The 18,643-nt window shown below is 41.0% G+C and overlaps 1 protein-coding gene across 17 annotated transcripts in view; it reads left to right on the top strand.

Annotated features, from left to right (window-relative positions):
* The window catches only part of ANKS1B (ankyrin repeat and sterile alpha motif domain containing 1B), a gene marked incomplete at both ends in the record, with an annotated part of 793,016 nt that overhangs the window by 727,568 nt on the left and 46,805 nt on the right, over nt 1-18,643 (top strand). For 6 of the 17 annotated variants that reach the window (XM_084256217.1, XM_084256227.1, XM_084256233.1 and 3 more), the window contains one exon: nt 16,065-16,139. The exons of 7 other annotated variants lie outside the window; for them this stretch is intronic. In XM_084256217.1, the coding sequence (XP_084112343.1) occupies nt 16,065-16,139 (75 nt within the window). The remainder of the gene's footprint in view (nt 1-16,064; nt 16,140-18,643) is intronic. 4 more of the 17 variants (XM_084256226.1, XM_084256228.1, XM_084256218.1 and 1 more) reach the window with 1 other exon arrangement.

An 18,643-nucleotide genomic window follows, 5' to 3' on the forward strand; every position in this document is an offset into this window, starting at 1 on the left:
GAAAAACGTGAACAGAATGTTCTAGAAAGCATGGCTATTCGGCCTGCAAATGCCCTGGAGAGAGAGAGGGAATGGGATATTATGTCTCCTTTCAGTTCTCTCAATATTGAATTGTTCTCAGGATTCTTTGTGCAGGGAATGGCAATGTTGGGATTATGGAGAATCTTTTATTGAAGGGAGATGGAAAATGTAGGAGAGACAACAAAAAAAGAATAATTTCCCTCTTCTCTCTTATTTGGTATTGTCTTCTAATCCTTATTACTGTTTTTTATTGATGTTCTTTTCAATAAAGAGTCTGAAAGCTTTTTCTCCCCCAAGCTGTTCATGTATTTCCTGCTATTTGTATTTGTGGATTAACATATGTAGTTAAATTCCTCTGATGACAGCATTTCAGAGACATGGTTTGTTTTCAACTTGAACCATGGGCCTTTCCTAAGCCCTTTTCTTCCCTGGGTAAGGAAGGATTGCTGTTTAATGAGCACTAGCTATTATCGACTGTGCCAACTTCAGGAACTGAATCACCTACCTGAGCTGCTCGTATAATTTACAGAATTTCTCCACATAGTGCAGTTTTTTCAAAGCGGAAATTGATTACCCTCCTGCCAATCTATGAACCCTCCAGCTCAGTTGCCCCCTTACTGTCTTCCCGAGATTTGCAGGGATAGTCATGTCTTTTGGATCTATTTCCTGTCACTCTGATCAGGACACACCCCTTTCGGGAATGGTCCTACCCTAGAGAAAATTGAACAAACTTAGGCCAAATGGCAACAACCCTAAAACAAAAAAGAGGAGCTAAATGAGCAGGTGGATGGGATGTGGTGAGCTAGAGGGTCTGTGTGAATGTGCTTATCGACCTCCCGGCTCTGAGCACAGTGATTGGAGGACTGAGGTGGACAAGCCTTCCTCAGCACCCAGGAGCTTCTTAGAAGCTTTCCAAAAACCTGCTGCTCGATATGGCGTTGTTGCTGCAGAGGAAAGAAGAGCTAGCTCTACAGGAATCTGATCAATAAGAAAAAGGGATTCTGGATCCCAACTCCAGGTTGTGTTAATTGCCACTATTTATTTGTTTGTTTTAAGGGTGTTTTCTAGTCTGGAAATGCCAAAAATCATGGAGAAGTGAACACGTATGTACCTCTTAAAATCAGTGCCATTTCGGAGCTTTCACCTGTCAAACTATGAAATACTTGGTAATTTTGTTGTTGATTGGTTTTATTGATGTGATTTTTCCACTGTTCAACTGCTCGATTGTTTTTTTCTTCTTCTGTTTTTGGCCATTTACTATCATAAATTTTCTGAAGTCTGTTTGTTTTTTAACAACTAACTCTACTCTCTCTGGACCACATTCTTCCCCAAAGTTACGTGCTAAACCAATAAAGTCAAATCTTCCTAAAGACTTGAATTAGCAATTAAAATTCATGTAAGCAAGTGGCTAGGGATGCTTCCTCTCAACCAGCTGCTCAGTAGCTCGGTCCCTGTGATTCTTTCCCAAGGGGTTAGGCGCTCACCATAGGTGGGTCAGTGCCTGCCTAACCAGTCTGTTTCCCATGGACACGCAGAAGCGCATCTTAAGGTTTGCGTTCTTACTCTCTAAAGGGAAATGCAGCTAAGGGATAATCACCAGGACCCATCCGAGTTCTCAGAAAACCTTCTACTTCTGGTTTATCTGCGCCTCCACCAGAATTTGAAAAACCCTCTGTAAGCAAGAAACCTTACTTTCTGGTGACAGCAGTCACTCACAGTTTTGCCTTCCGAAGGTCTGCTCAACCAATGTTTGGAAATGCTTTGCTGAACTTGGAAAACCAAGGCTTATAGTTAAATTGAGAAAAATTTAATGTCCATCCCACCTATTCAGTTTGTTTGTGAACAAATAGCTTTTGAAAGGTAACACCGGAGTGGTGCTTTACTACTTAATTTCAGTGTTGAACCAATATTAAAAATTCCTGCCTTGGAAACAGGTGATTTGCAAAGACTGTAGCCATTGTTTACTTGTATCCTAATACAAGCAATATTGTGGCATCAAATTGTCTTAAATAAATATGTGAAAAACAGAATTGAGTTCAATACTAATCCATTTTTTTAAACCGCAGAATGTAATGATGTAAACACTTCTAAACAATAGGTTTTCTATCCTGCTGAGAATGTAGATTTTCTAGCCTCTGATTCTAAATTGCACCCATTAGCTCAGAAGTTCAGAAATGCTCCCCTGTTTGCACACCCCTAATAAATAAATGTTGCACTTGCATTTCTATAATAATGCCTAATGCATTTAAAGCTTCTAAATTTTCAAAGTACATTTTCATCTGTTATCTCACATTAGCACAGAATGTGCCATACACTGTTCACGTGCTTGTAGCACATGGAGATCTACCTTTAAGCTGCAGGTCTGTGGAGATGAGATAGGAAATGAAAATATGCAGACTATATCAGAAGGAATAAACATATTTCCTAATATTATATTGTTACTATAGTACTATTAATACTATATCTTGATAATTCACAATCTTTAGAAATTTTCTTGAGTGTTATTTAGAAGAAGTCCAAGTTCTCTTAAAATGAGTAATAAAGGAGAGTAATGGAATTAATAAAGTCTAGCCATATGTTCAAAGTTATGAAAAGAGGAAAATGAGTTTCCTAGTGTGAAACTTACAGCCATTTATAGAAACCTCCTTTTATAGAAAATACTTATAGAAAAAAGAAATAGTGCTTCTAGTTTCATAAAATTTAAAAAAAGACTTCTAAATAGTAAGAGAAATACAGACTTTTACATAAAATTTGACTTAGTATTAATGAAGGAAATTCATAATGTAGAAGTCTTTGAGTTTTGAATGCGCTCATCTAAATAAACACCCCAGGTGTGGGGTGGTTATTTGATCTTGATACACACAAACTGGGGGCCAGGTATTGTCCACATTTTCAAGACAAAGGATCTGAGAAACAACATCCCTTGCTTCGGATCATATAGCCAGAAAGAAGCCCCAATCAGAGCTTACCTGGGGCAAAGTGTTGGGCACCATTAGGGCTTTGTCTAAATTGCTCCTCAATCCTTAGAAAGTTAGAAAGTAGAAAGTTACTCCAGTTGAAAGTCTAATATTTCTTGGCCCTAACAGTATCACTTAGTAAGTATGGCTGGATTGATGACTTCTTTATTTGAAAGCATTTTACATGTGATATTAGTTCTACAAATCTTCATTCCTTTGGCGTTGAAGGAAAGGAAATGAAAACTGAGCCATATGAAATCCCTGCCCGTGTTCATCCGCTGCTCACTACAACCATTGTACGTGCAAGGCAACCCCCTGGACGTGTGCTTTGCCTCACAGCTGGCACACAGCAGACGCAGGCGTCAGTACTAATAGCATTTTGAACCTCTGAATATAACACTGTAAACACATCTAAACAATGGGTTTCCTCTCCTGCTGAGAACACAGCTTTTCCAGCCTGTAATTCTAAATTGCACCCATTAGCCTGAGATGAAGTTCTCAAATGTCCCCCCATCCCCATACTCTTAATAAATAAATGTTCCACTCACATTTGTATAATAATATCTTAATGCTTACAGAGCTTTTAAATGTTCAAAGTACCTTCCCATCCATTATCTCATTTTAGCACAAATAAGACATCCTGTACAACAATCCTGCATGACCAGACCCAGGATCCTCTGTGGCCCCTAATGCCCTATGGGTTGCCTCTATTTTAAAATGGTGTAAAATAGTTGAGTAACAGTTGAACAGATGCTAATTTCCCATATGCTGTAATAGATTACTCTTTGGCAGGATGAGGATGAAGTCCCCAGTGGCTAGTTTTCTTCCAGTGTTGTCTATGCTAGGAATGTCTGTTGAGGTTAGAATTAGCATCTTGTCTGTTTATTATTTTAAATGGAGATATATGAAGCCTGACACTCAGCATCTATCCTGATGGAGAAGGGACCTGTATGTAATTATCATCAAAGCCAGGGAAAACAGAGTTCCCTGCAAATTCAGGTTACAAAGGTGTGTAGCCACAGATATCTTAAAATAATAACATCATTATTGCAATGTGGCAAACATTAAGTGAGAAAGAAAGGATTGTTTTTCTTAAATGAATTTAGAACTTGTTTAAAATACACAGTACACATAATTGCTAGAAAAATATGGATATCAAAAAAAAAAAAAAAAAACCCATGAAGCAAACACTTTGCCTTCCCTGAGAAAGAAAGAGGATAGTCATTTATTCTTTTATACTTTCCCTGGGGAGGAAAGCCTGTTGTCAATGGAAACTCTACCCACTACTCTAGCATTATGGGAATTTACAGAATCAACCTTCAGAAAACAGCACAACTATGTCAAAAGGAACATTTTACAAAGTGATTTTTCCCCACAGTAAACAAGTTTTCTTTTTACCGTGTCGCATCAAAATATTTCAGCCCATAGTTTAATTTAATTTAGAACTTCATCACCAAGACACTACTGAGAAAGGCTTAACCTGCCCACATGACTTCAGATTTCCTTCCATGAAGGTCTATAGAGCAACTTAATACTTAAGCACAGACAGATAATATGTAACCAAAAAAAAAAGAAGGTTAAGAATTAACTCAGTAAGCTCTTCCACCAGGAGCTTTAATTTGACATCTTGTCAAGTTGCCGGACTGATGTTCCAGCTTCAGAGAAAACTCAAGATGTTGATATCTGTGCCCTGTTTCAAGCCAGAAGCTCAGGCCACCAGCCACTGATGCCCAAAGGTATCACACCAAGCAAAAGCAGAAAACTCTTTGGCTTTTTTGCTCTCATGTATGAAATACAAGCCTGATGTGCTGTACGTCCTGTTTCTTAAAGTGGACAGTCAATTGCCTCCTCTCAAAATATATACTGCTCTACATGTGGCAACTTTGGAGTTGAAAATTCCAATATTAGAAAGATTAGCATTTTTCAGGCAACACTAAAGGGTTCCTGTCTGTCCTCTACCTGATCATAAAAAATACAATGGGAAGAAGTGCAAGAACTCACTCAGGTTTGATTTTAGATTCTGATACTCATCGCACAAGTCTTGATTCTTCCATTTTCTTTTGACGCCATCAGTGAGGCAAATTAGATGTCCAGGCGTTGGCACTGGCCAGTCAGACCTGAGACCTTCACTTGTTTTGCTAGAAAACCTTAATGTCTCTACCTTCCCTCTATGTCCTTGTACTTCGCCAAGGTAATGCTTTCCATTAAAATCAAACCATGGATAATTTTTTAAAAAAACACCAAAAGATCTTATTTTCAACAGAATAAACAAGAAATCTGAATATATAGAAAAACTGGTATTTATTTCAGTGGATCGGACTCCGTGATATCTAGCAGAGTCCCAGACTGGCTGAACCACCAAGCAGCTCGTTCACCAAGTGACACGCAGGTGCTTGATCCACTTGCTGCGTCTCTGGAATATTACCCATTATTGTCAGTCCAGTTCTTGGGACCACAAGTCAGAGTTTGGGCTGTTATAGTCTAACCTTGCTAAAATGCCAAAGACAGGAGAATTCACTTACTCTCCTTCTCGAGCTTTCGTTTTTATTCTCCCAACATAAAGAGAGCGTATGTGTCTAAAGAAAATAGGTCTGATTATGTAGTCCTGTCTCAGTTAATTCCATTTGTATATGACTGGGGTAATTTGTCAGCAGGGACTCCTCTGGCTGCCCAAAAATCCAACTCAGGATGCCGAAAGCAGGAAAAAAAGGCTTGTAGTTGAGTTGTTTCACTGCGAATTCCAGGTAGACCTGCGTACAGGTGCCCAGGTGTGTCCTGCTCTCGGCTCTTCATGTCTCAGCTCTGCAGTCCTCTGTGTTGGCTCTTTTCCCAAATGGGCTTTCTCTACATAAGGGGAGTTTCAGTTCCTATTAAATTCGAACCTAAACAAAAGAGCTTATCTTTGTAAGAGCTCACCCAGAAGTCCCAGGAGGGAGTCCCACTGGTTCAGATCAGCCTGATTGGGATCACTTGTCTGCCCAGAGCTTGTCACAAACAAATACGTGAGCAGAGGGAGGGACAGAAGGAGATGTGTCTGGGGTGTGGTAGCCAGGCCTAGTCACATGCCTGGAGGTGGCTTTAGCTCCACCTGAACCCACATGGATGGAGGCCAGGGAAGGGAGCTAGCTGCTCCCACGGATAGTCAGGAGCAGACTGGGGCTATTTTCTAGGCAGACAGAAACAGCAGTATTAGGCACCTGCATAAAACCCACTTTGACTTCAAAATTCTGAGGATGTCTGATAGAAAATTGTTCCATCACAGGGATATCGATTTCATTTTTTCATACTTAACTTGATGAGCTTTTTTAAAATACCAGATTTAAAAATATCAAGAACAGGGTTAAAATTCCTATCTTTGATATCTATTACCTCCATACCTTTGAACAAACCTCTTAGCTACTCAGAGTCTTATTTTTCTCATCTAAAGTGTTATTCATACCCACCTCACATCACTGTTGTGAGTCACAAAGAGAGTGGTATTTGTCAAAGCATTTTACAAACTATATAGCTATTTAGCTTTAGAGAGTGGTATTTGTCAAAGCATTTTACAAACTATAAAGCTATTTAGCTTTATAGTTCAGTTTATAATATAATACAACCCATTATATTTGGGTTGTTTCAGAAAGTATTAAATTATTTTGAGATAACTTCTTTTCTTCTACATTGCACTTTTTCAAATGCAACTAGGAATAAATGTATTTTAAAAGAAAGCGCATAATATTTAGCTATGTTTTACGAAACTATTTCTCTTTTCCAACTCATAATCCTAAACTAATACCTTTCACTGATGTGGAAACAATAGTTCTTTCAAATGTAAACACAGAACAAGAAGTTCCTATCTCTCTCATAACCTAATTAGCATGGAAGCTGCTTGGAAAGGATTTATGGATGATACCCATACTTAAATGCATTAACAGTTGTGAATTAGCATATATCAAAATATATCATTCTGTTTCAGGTTAGAATATATTAGTTTATATCCCTTGTGATAAAATGTGTGTTGGCTATGTAGCAGCAAGGCCTGACTCTGCCTTTGTCATTTTTTTAATTTCCTATAGTAAGCACTCCACAAATACTTGTTGACCAGTTTACTTTATAAAAGGTTATAGGCACCCCAAAACCCTGGGATCCTAGGGCTCCAGCTTAAACACTGTTTGGGATGGTCTCAAATCTTTTAGGGAAATAGCTGCTGGAAAGATGGCTTATAAGCTATCTAGCTTATATCTGGTAGTTCTTCATCATGGTGAGAACCAGCCTTGATTCCTCCAGCTTTACAATGAAGAAATAGGAACATATTTATTGCTTCCCCACAGCCACTCAGTACAGACACCATTCAAGCCCAGGCAGTTCACAGCCTCATTTGTACCAGTGTGTTGATGAGCACCCCAGTCTGTCTCTACAAACTGGGTACCAGCAGACAAGACACATTCTAGAAATTCTAGAACCCCAAAAGGCTCCATTGCAATACTTTTGAGTCCTCTGACAAATTCTATTCATATCCAATAGCTTGTGTGAATTCAAGGTGAGAAGAGAATTCAGCCTCTAAGATAGCAGGGCAAAACTTTGTATTTGAAGAAAATCTCTCACTCTGGAATCCAATTTTTCATCCTTTACAAATCAGGAGTAGCAAGCATTTCTTCACATAAACACTTGTGAAATGATGAGACTCCCTTTCTTTCTGGGTTTCTGTTTTAATGAGGTTTGAGTGCAGCCTCACAAAGATTTGTGAGAGTCTTAGTCTTTGGCTGAGAGAGTCTTCTATTCCTTTAAAGAAAAGCAGAGAATTTTAGGGTGGGAAAAGGCCCCCCAAAATCTACCTAGTCCAGTCTCTTGATGTAACACCCCTCCAACATCCTTAACAGCCAGCCACAAGCTTCTGCTTAAACTTCCACACCATCGTGACTGGGAAAGTTCTAACTGATAGAATTGTATGAATTGAAATGAACCTGCCTAAAACTCCTATATAGTTAATGCTGTCTCTGAAACAGCAAAGCATAAATCTGCTTCCTGTCCTGAGAATAGTTCTCTGAGACTAAAGACAACCTCTCTGAGCTAACCGTTTCCAGCTCCTCGCCATAGCATTGGATAAGTGGCACTGAGCTACACGGCGTCTGCTTAAGAAGGCTTTCCCAATGGCCTTGAGCCACGCCTCCCTTCTTAGCCCTCACCCATGTGTGCGTGCGTGGTGCACATGCACAAGATTTTACATATACACCATTCCTTCTCCGCTACAACAGTTTTATCAAGTTGTTTATCCAACAATCGTAATCTAGCAAGATATTTTCAAAACTTGGTCAATACTCATGTATCTGTGAACTTCCCAGCTGTGTAACATGCTGGTTTTAAGAGCTTCCCCTCCCAAGCATGCCTTTCAAGGAATCTATCAGTTTACTGATTTTGGTGTTGAACAAAGCAGATCTAAGAAGATGGCTGTGTAGTCTCCACCAGGGACCTTTTAGTTTAGCGTCATTCAAGGCGATCATTCACACAACTTGTTTTTCTGTATATTTCACAAGCATGGAATGAGGAAATAGTAAGATCTCATTAAATGTCTTCGAATGAATGGGATTGTCTTTTTTACCAGCGGCAGGAAGCAGTATTGAACATAGAACTAATAAATGAGTTTAAATAAAGAAAATGACAGCCTTCATTTGCAAGAAGAGAACATAATGTATATTTTAAAGAGATGTTACAGGCAAAGAATAATATCACTTCATTAAATTGAGTTTCTTTGCAGTAACTCACGTTAGGATATAAAAACCTGATCACAGCTTTTCTGAATAATTATTCATTTCTGCTTTTTCAGTCATCCTGGAAACTGTTTCTGTATTGATGGCACCCCAAATTTGAGGTCAGACAAGAAAAAGAGCCCATTTTGCAATAAACAGCACGATCCCAACTGACTTAAAGTCCATGCAATATCCTGGAATCTTGGGAGCTGTACAAGATCTGGAGTGTTCAGGCAGTGCTCCATTTTTTTCCTCTGCTCTGCTCTATTTTTTACTGTGAGGAGATTTCATAAATAATTGTGTAATGTCATTTAGGACTACAACTGTTATATTAAGGAATGCAAGTTATATACTATGTCTACAAATGAATACCCGGAATCACACAGCCAGTAGTTCACTCCTGCTTTGGCAGAGGCGGGCCTATTTTATGTGCTCTGAGTACCAGAATCAGAGTTAGGAAGGAAGGGAGGAGGGAGGAAGAAAGGACAGGAGGAAAAAAGAGATAACTGAGTCTGGACAGGCAGCAGGTGCTATCGGAGTTTGTATCATGCCAGTGCACTTATGATGGAACCAAACCAAATGTGCTATTTACTGCCTCCCATATTCGCTCATTTGGGTGATACTGACACCAGCAATAGCAGGTCACACGTGGAGAAACAACTGTTGGCCTGGCTTTGCATTCCAGCAGGTGATTAGTGATCTGTCCAAGAATTTCCCCCAGACTCGGGGGAGGAGGGGCGGATTCGTGATCATGAAGGTCTCAAGAGGGCCTGCTCTTCAGAAAGGTGGAGAAACAAAGGGAAGCAGTAATTTGCAGGCAATAGAGTCCAGCATTCCCTCCAAAATAGTTGATCTGAAGTTTTTTTATGAGCAGGGTCAGTGGTAAGAAACCTTGAACTTGTGGTTCCCAATGTAGTTGAACAGAAGATTCACACGGAGTCGTTAGAGGGTCATGTACATATCCCAGAAGTCTCCTGGGAGGAAAGACAATCGTTCCCGTGTCCTCAGCAGTGGGGCAGAAGAAATGAGACACTGATGACCTGTAGCCTCTGGGTAACTCAGGAGAGATAGAAGGGTCTGATTTCCTCATTTCCAGGCAGAGGGTTCATTTGGTGTCCATGGAAGAGGAAGCCTCAGGGTTGTCACCCCTGGAAGAAAAGATGCTTTTGAGGTGGCTGGTGCCTTATTCCTCTACTCGAGTTGGACTCATCCCTTGACAGATGGAGTCTGTCTCCTTTGAGCTCTGCTCAAGGAGTTGCTGAGGGTGCTGGTGGCTGTCGGAGGCTGCCTCGATTAGGATGCCCTTTTTTCTTTTGCCTTTGAAGCTGTTTCGTTCACCCTCCAGGTTCGTTTTTATTTTATTTTTAGAAGTGCTGTCATCCAAGTAAGGAACAAACTTCATTATTCCCTGAGCCTTCACTCTGAACTGTTCTTATTTCTCGTTGGCTTCTTTCTGGTCAATTTCTGAACACTGCAAAGTGGGAAAGAATGATGACAAACATAAAAGAAAAACAGAGGAAAAGCCATTTTTTTCAGGGCTAGAACAAGGCAGAAAATTTCATCTCTGATCGAATCTGACTGGAAGGCTCTATTCATACAAGTTTCCTTATTAAACTAGCCACATGGCATCAGCAGGGCCCCCAGAAGTTTTTCAGAGCCTGGTTGGTAGCATTGAGTAGATGGAGATATCTCAACACACTCTGTTCCCAGATCCACCATCAGCCCCTCAATACCAGTATCACTGGTCCTGACAGTGGGAAAAGGATCATGTCCATACCATTCCTGTTCTACAGACATTAACTAAAATCAGGGCTGATCTCCACTAGCTTGGGGACCATGCCCTGCACCCAGCAGAAGGGCAGTAACTTTCTTTGAATGTGTGTCAGAGTGCCAGGGAGACAAGTTCATATGCTCTAAGCTTTGTTGAAATTTCTGCTTGAAAAAAACAATTCCTTTATAGTGTGAAGGGCTAGACACGGTCTGGATGCGTCTGCCGGGATGCTCAGGAAAGGGGACATTAGGGGTAGAACCTGGAGGAAGTGAGGACTTTGGTCCTGCAGGGTCTGGAGAAAGAACATCTCAGGCAGAAGGGGAAACAGATGCAGAGGCTTTGAAGCAAGAGTGTGCTTTGCTGTCAGAAGCCAAGTGGCTGAATGCAAGGAGAGGGGAGTGGAGGGAAGCAAGGTGAAGTGGGTATGGCTGGGGGTGGGGGTGGTCTTCCTGACCATTGTTAGGACTCTGAATTTGCTTCTGAGTTAATGGAGCAGAGTGTAAATGGATCATCTAGGCAAGGATTAAGAAGCTAATGAAATAACCCAAGTGAGCAAAAGGTAGTGACTGTGACCAGGTAGTGACAGGAGGGTGACAAGATTTTAGAAGTAGGTTCCATAGGAATTGCCTCTAAGTTGAAGGTGACATGTGCACAAAGACACAGCTCCAGCATCTTGAGACTGGGCAGCTGGGAGAAAGAAGGTGTCATTTGCTGAGAAAAGAAAGCTAATAGGGAAAGTGAGCTCAGGAGCTTGGTGGGGGGCATTTAATGTGAGGTTAAGGCATCTGTTAAACAGCAGAGGTGTGGCGATATCTGAGTCTGGAGTTCAGAGGTCTGCACTGGAAATACAATGTGGGGCATCAGGATGGGATGAAAGAATCTGGTGTAGCCAGAGAAGGGAAAAGACTGATGCCCCCTGGGATCGGAGGATCAAGTCATAGGATCCAACTTAGGATCCAACAAAGGAGGCTGAGAAATGGAAGGTGTGGTCTGGTGTAATGGGAGGGCAAGAAAAATGAAAGGAGGATTTTCGGAGGTTACTGGGAAAAGCAGTTTCCATAGAGTGGGCTCAGGTGAGGACAGGGGTTAAAAAGGGAAGACCCTGGAGACCCCTCTTGAGGAGTTTCACTTTAAAAAAGGACAGGAATTGAGCAGAAGCTTGAGGAGGATGTGGAGTCAAAGAAAGGGTTCTGGTGGGCTTTAGTGGAAGACGTTACAGCACTTTCTGAGAATGTGCCAGTAAAGAGAGTGAGACAGTTGATGAAGGAGAATTCATTAGAATCGATTGCAACCAACTGAGCAGAAAAGAAGTTCACCTTCAAAGGAAAACTTTGGAGATAGGTGATTTTTTTTTTTATCTTGTTCTTAGATTTGAATGCAAATGTGTTTTATTTTCTGAACTGGATTCTTGGTAACTTGAGATACAGGATGTTAACAAGACGAGATGTATGTGTTGCATTTTAAGCAGATACTTCCAGAGTCAGGAGAGAGGGCTGAACAAATGATAAAATTATACACTTTCAATATAAATGTGTGTTAGCTTCATCATTAAAAAATACACATAATTTATGGATGCTATCTCACTTGTAAGACTTGTAAGTCTTAGTCACCATTTATTTGGATTTCATGGTAATTCGGATTCAAATAAACCTTTTGGAGTATATATGGATAAAAGGCATTGAGAGAAAATTAATAAGCAAATGAAATTGCAGAGGGTGTTCAACATCTTTTAACCTAATTACTTCCAATCTCTTTACAAACTACCTCTTTCCTATACGGGTGTGCTGGTTACAAATGTCCCTTCTCACTGGCAGCCCTGCTTCAGCCTTTATCAGGAAAAATGAGAACTTTTCTAAGAAGTCTGCAAGGGTAATTTCTGGTGCATTCTAGCAGAAGTGATGCGGTTGGCTGAAGGCATCAGTGGCACCAGCAAAGTAGATCAGCTACAGCACACAGCAGTAATTAATGTTCCTGTAGCACTTTACCTTTGGCTTTACTATTCAACACACTCACTGACTCGGTTCATTCAGTTAATACATTTGGTGGCCGACTCTGTTCTAGAATCTTAGCTGTGAAAGTTCCCTCTCTCCTGAAGCCACCATGGGCTGCACCACAACCTGGGGAAAGAAGTAGGTCAAGCCCTGTGCTGCTCTTCTTTACAGATGAAGACATGCAAAAGCTTAATTAAAACTTAGATTTCCATCACTACTATTCTAAGAATTTGGGCCCCAAATGACATTTAATTGCTGGGGTTTTCTTCTTCAGAACTTTTCAAAACTCAGTAGTGCAGTATATCTTGCACCCTGGAATATGATCTCCTTAAATATCATGAAATTCTACAGTGGCAATTCTCTTGCACTTAAAAGTCATTCTGGCATTCAGCGTAATATCCGTATGTCTAGAAGAAAAACCTTTTCATAACGTGAAGACGCCCTTTACAGCTCGTCCATCCCAACTGACTGCTGTGAGCATGATCACGTCTTTTCTGACAACAGAATTACGGTGATATCTGCAATGTACTAGCTTTTCAAATCAACAACCTTCCTAAGTAGGACATAATTAACTGCTTTTATTTTAAACTCTGGTTTAAAAACCCGACTTTTTGCCATTTGCTTTGAGTCACTTCATTATTGGAAATTATAGAGGTTTTACTTTTTCTAAGCTTGAAACAGCTAATAAATGAAAATAGTTATTGGGAGTCCTTGAGAACACATGGAAGCCACATAGTAACTCGCTTCGGTTTATGACAGGGGTGGGGCTTTTTCCTTCACTGAGAAAATTTTAATATGGACTTTGTAAAAGAAAACAAGGATGGCGTGAGACCCTCTCTTCCCTCCTAACTCTCTGATCACTGTCTGTGACGGTGGGAAGATGGATTCGTGTACCTGGATGTTAAGTGGGAATTTTCCTGTAGGCACGAAGTCCTCACATTCCCAAGAGAAAGCTACCCATACAGGAGTGACCAGGGCGTGCCAAGAGCTCATGAATCCTGCGCCGTCAGCATCAGCTCCTGTGCATGCAAGGAGGGCTGGTGCTGGGGCAGGGCTGGGAATGAGCTGAGTCACTGCAGAGAGAGCTGAGGTTTTTCCTCCTTCCCCGTGGGAGACCGCGTGCCCAGACACTCCGCTCCTGCTTGGTGAGAGGAGCACCCACAGGGATGCCCATGCAGAGGGAGGGAGCCGGCCAGACAGCAAACTGGCTTCTCCTCCCACAGCTGGACTCCTGGAAGCACATCTGAGCAGAGGAAGAGGGAATCGGAAGGCAGTGCCCTGGCAGAGAAGGGGAGTGGTCCCTGAGCAGCCTGCCTCGTGGAGGAGATGCAGGTGGGGAGCAGGTGGGATGCCGATGGGCTGGGCTCATCCCCTCCCCTCTGTGTCCTGTGCAGGGGGCCTGTCGAGGTGCTGGAAGGGCTGAGTGGGGTTGAGGGAGCCAAGCTGGAGCCAGATTTCTCACAACAGTGGGGGCCCATCCCCCTACCCAGCAAAGCCCTGACAGAGGGAGGAAGTCTGACCTGGCTTGGGGTCATAAAGCTTTGAGGCCTGGTTAGCACTGCTCTGAGAAGCAGAGGCTGCCATTGTAGAAAATTCAGTCACAGCCACATATGAAAGAGGTCGTTGTCTGCCTCTCCAAGTAGGGCTGTGAAGGAGCTTGGGGTGAATGTGCCCCCCACCCCTCTCTGCTCCAGGAGAAGAGCAGGAAGAAGGCAAAATATGGGTCAAGCCTCTTACCGACCTCGAGCTTGTTAAGCCCCAGAACTGGCCAATAGTGAGGGAGGGCAGACTTTGAATCAATATGATATTGGAGTTTTATACAAAATGAGTTCTTGTAACTCACAGTGGCCAAGACTTGTGCCCAAATGCCCAAAGGGTTCAGTGGCCTGGGGACCAGCATGGCCCCTTTGGGGAACAACAAAAACTTTGAAGTATTTGGGTTCCTAGGAAGTTGAGACTGTTTCATGAATTGGTTGCACATATATGGATTAGTTTCAGAACAAGTTGCATATAACTGGGGAGTCCCTCGGGCTTCTGGTGAGGTCAGTGCCAGGGCTGGTGCGCCCTCCCAGCTTTCCCAACGGTGGCTGCTGTGACAGTCCCCTGTGTGCCCTGAGCAAGCCCTTCACCCCTCCCCAAGTCAGTGTCGTCATCCATCAGGTGACAGGTAGGCCCGGGTTACTTCTAGCACAAAAAGACTGAGTATCTCGAAGGTGTGAATTGTGTACAAGAATTAGCTCAGAACTAGGGGGGAGGGTGCTGAAAAGGTCAAGGTAACCCTCAAAGTGTGTTTTGTGCCAGTGAAGATGGCTGCCCTACTAAAGCATGGAGCCATTATCCAGACTGGGAGACCTGACAGTCTGTCCCCAGAAACCTTCCATATGACAGAAAGGATGGAAACCAAAGGTATAGGTGTGTATGGAGAGACTATTGTAACTGGACAGAGAAATGTGAAATACCTGGTGGGCGTGCCTGGGAGTGGAGGTCGGGCCAAAGATCAGCTTTTATTTCCCTCACTCATTTGCTGATGATGTTACTTTTTTCCAGGTTTCTAAACATATGGTGGTTATGTTCTTATCTCCTTCCTGCACTGATCTTTGTACGGTCTGCTTGTGATTCTGGGAATATTCACAGTGCTTACCGAATAGTTTAGGCACTGTGCCATTTTCTGTGATTCAATTTCACAGTGTCTTCAGAATGGTGGGATTCAGGAAAAGTACTCTGTAAAGGTCGAGCTGGGATCCTTGTAGGTTTATTTGGTGAATTCTGCTATAACTGGAGTGGCGGTGGCGGGGGAGAGGGGATTCATTTGGCATTTGGTTGTTAGCAAACATTGCCTTTTAACACTGCTACTTACTAATTGTGAATAGTGTGGTGCAGAGTCTGGTGTGGAGCTGACCCCTGAGGCTCACTTGCTGTTTCCCAAAGTTTCTGCTTGAATGACAGAACTGAGCTTCCCAACCCCAACCTCTCTCTGCTACAGCCTCCCTCCTGCACCTGCTGGGTGTAAACCTGACACTTCCTTTGCTAACCACAGTGCTTGCCCTTGAGAAGTCTGGAGGGAAAAATCTTCTGGGTTTATCACACGGAGCAATGACTCAATCACAATAAAGTCGCTTTATTGCATTGTTTGTTCTTGGGCATTAAAGATAAGAAAACAAAAATGTTTAACCTGTATGAAAGGGTGTTTCCCGTCTTTCTTGAACCTCATGGAAATATTTATTTTCTGAAATGAATGACATGAAGAGGGACCGTGTTCCATTCCCTTTGACAAATGTAAGCTACCGTTTGCTTTTTCCAAGATGTGAAGCACTTTCCCTTGAAATAAAACTAATGCCTAACGGTCTCTTTTTTCCAGCCACCCCAAAATATTCTTGAGCACATGAATGACTTGGAAGTCAGTTATTAAACCTTGGACACCCACCCCAAAACATTTTTTAAGTTTTGGATTTTTGTTTGTTGTGTTTTTTTTTTTTTTCCAAGAAACATGTTTCTTTGCCTTTTACTGTATTCCTGCTTCCCTTCCTGGATGCTGCTTTGGTAGCTGTCATGTTTTAAATATTGACAAGATAAGATAGTTTTCTGTTTATATCAGCAGTCGTCTGTCTGTGAAATATGGACGAATCAGAACGCTGGATTTCCTTTCTCAGCAATCCATCAGGTTCATAATGTAAGGTTATAAATGGTTATGTTTTTCTTCCTGAACTTGCTACCATGTAATGTGTTGCAAAATGTTGTCAGTAGCTACAGGTACCATGTCCTGGCAATGCGGAAAATCCGTGATGTCTAATGGCTCCTGAGATTGTCTATTATATTCGTTGACTGTGCCTTGTGACTACTTGATGTTGCAAACATTGTCCTAAAATGACAAACATACTTGGTTCTAAAGTCCATGGTTCAAATCTGTCCAGTGTGAGTTTTGGCTTTCATCCCAGGTGTCTGCATTAACTTGCTTTTGCAGGAAAAAGGAAAAGGGTAAATTGTAAATTGATGTGTTTGATACACGCATGTGTAGATGGCTGTTCTTCTTCCCCGTTTTGTCCTTCTGCATATCTGTGGGATCTTCACTCCTTTGTGTCTGACAGTTTTCAAAAGTTCTTGCACTTCACTTATGAGAAGTACCTGAGTCTGATTTGCATGCAATTCTGTATAAATTTTATGCAAATGAGGGAGGAGTATAGCCGAGAGAGGCTCCATTATGGCTTCAAAGTGGTTCTCAGCCTTTTTCCATTTGAAAATACTGAATTGATCTTTGGAATGTGTGTGAAATCGCGACCCACTTTACTCTGAGCTGCTTAGTATTCAAAAGTTCACATTTCACCTTTGCGTACTTTTTAAAAATTCATTTTCATTTGGAAAGCAAACACTCTAAATGTTTGGGTTTTTCCCCTATTTTCTATTTTTAAATATAATCCTATTAAATTTTCCCATTGGGTAGCCTGCTGTCTGAGCCAAGATCGAGGCATTTGGTTGAGAATCACTAAGCACTAAGCAGAGCTCTTGGAGTGGCATGTGAAGGGCCTCTTTTGGGGTGCCACATCAGATACACCCTTCCTCCTATGCATGGGATTTCTGGCTCTTGGGGACCATGGTGTCTGTACTTTGCCTGGTTCTGGTGCCCCAGTGATCCAGCAGTTTCTCCTGAACCTGCAAATGCTGACAAGTGCTTTTTTGCATTCAGAAGTAGCCATCTCTGCTCTTTTTCATCCAAAGGAACAAATTCAGTATAGCCAACTGCAGTTGACCAAACCAGCATTCGTTACTCTTGAAGACTTTTTAAAAGAACTACAGCAACATCCTGCTTTCGTGTGTGTGTGTTTGTAGGAGGTCTTTCCTTACATGCACATCAAAATATTCATATATATCTGTAAGCATAGTGCTGTATGTAGCATTCTTCAAAGTCTTAGAGATAATGGAAAGTTAATGTAGCCACATATATCTTAGGTATGCTGTGATATTTGTCAGAATTATTGAAAGTAAAACCTTAAAATAACAATTGTCATTTAAAACCAATTTATTTTTTCATTAAGTGTTCTGATGAAATAGAGAATAATGTTTGTTAATATTCAGATCTAAATTTACAGGCAGGTAGGTGGAAGCAGTTCCTAGTAGAAAAGATTTAAAAGCTTCTATTTAAAAAAATCAATTAAACCCTAATTTTAAAATTTTTTTTAAAAATAATAGAAGGCTTGGAAGATACCATACCTTTCTACTCGGGTTAGAAAGTAAAGTCATAATCGTGATTTTGAATTATTTACTGACAGCTTACGAAACTTTTTCTCAACAAGAAGATAAGACTAGAAATGATGTTTCCCCTTTTTATCCTTAGAGCATGTACAATAGCTTATGTAATCTTGCTTCAGGAGAAAGACCTAGATAACAGCATGTTCTGGCATTTGCCTTAGGTACCTGGTACATATGAACCAAGACCATGAGGTTTTTGAAATAATGCAAAGTTTAAGAGCTCCATTTTGAATCTGCCATTCAATAAAATGATCTGTAGACCTTTGTGGATATATGTGTGTGTGCTATAATTAAATTCAGCTATTGATTTTACACTTTTTATCTGGTGGCATGAGTGACATTTGACTTAATTACATTATATTAGGTATGACTCAATGATAGTCCTTCACACTCAGCCAGACTATGAGTTTCTAGTTGACAGTTGGTAAATAGCTCTTAAATAGAATCGACTCTCAAATTAAAGTTCTAATCTCATTTTTTCCTTTATATTTGAAGGTTCATTTTTATGTGGGTTTGAAGGGATAGTTAATGATGTGCATTCTTCTGTTCAGTTGATATCCTAAAGGAAATATATATTGAGTAAACAAGGTTTTAAGCCATGACCAAATCTTTGGACCATTGCGATCACTCAATAAATAAATCTAAAGGAAGAGTTTTCTCCTGAGCATTTTAAACTCTAAAGGGGTAGCCTAAAGACATTTAGTAAGAGTGACTTGAATCATCTTAATTTCTTTTCTGCAACTACTTAAGCCCTCTAAAGTGCCTGCCCATAAGTAATCATTGAAAAATGACAAAATTTATTATTCCAAACATTTCCCATTTATTGTTATTTTAATTAAATATTATTGTGTCATTGTTAACCATGTTTAGATCTACTGTTACTAACCATTATTTGAGGCAAAAGATATTTTAGTCTTGTTTAAATTTCAT

This window comes from Talpa europaea, assembly GCF_964194135.1.
Source record: "Talpa europaea genome assembly, chromosome: 15".
Lineage (NCBI taxonomy): Eukaryota > Metazoa > Chordata > Mammalia > Eulipotyphla > Talpidae > Talpa > Talpa europaea.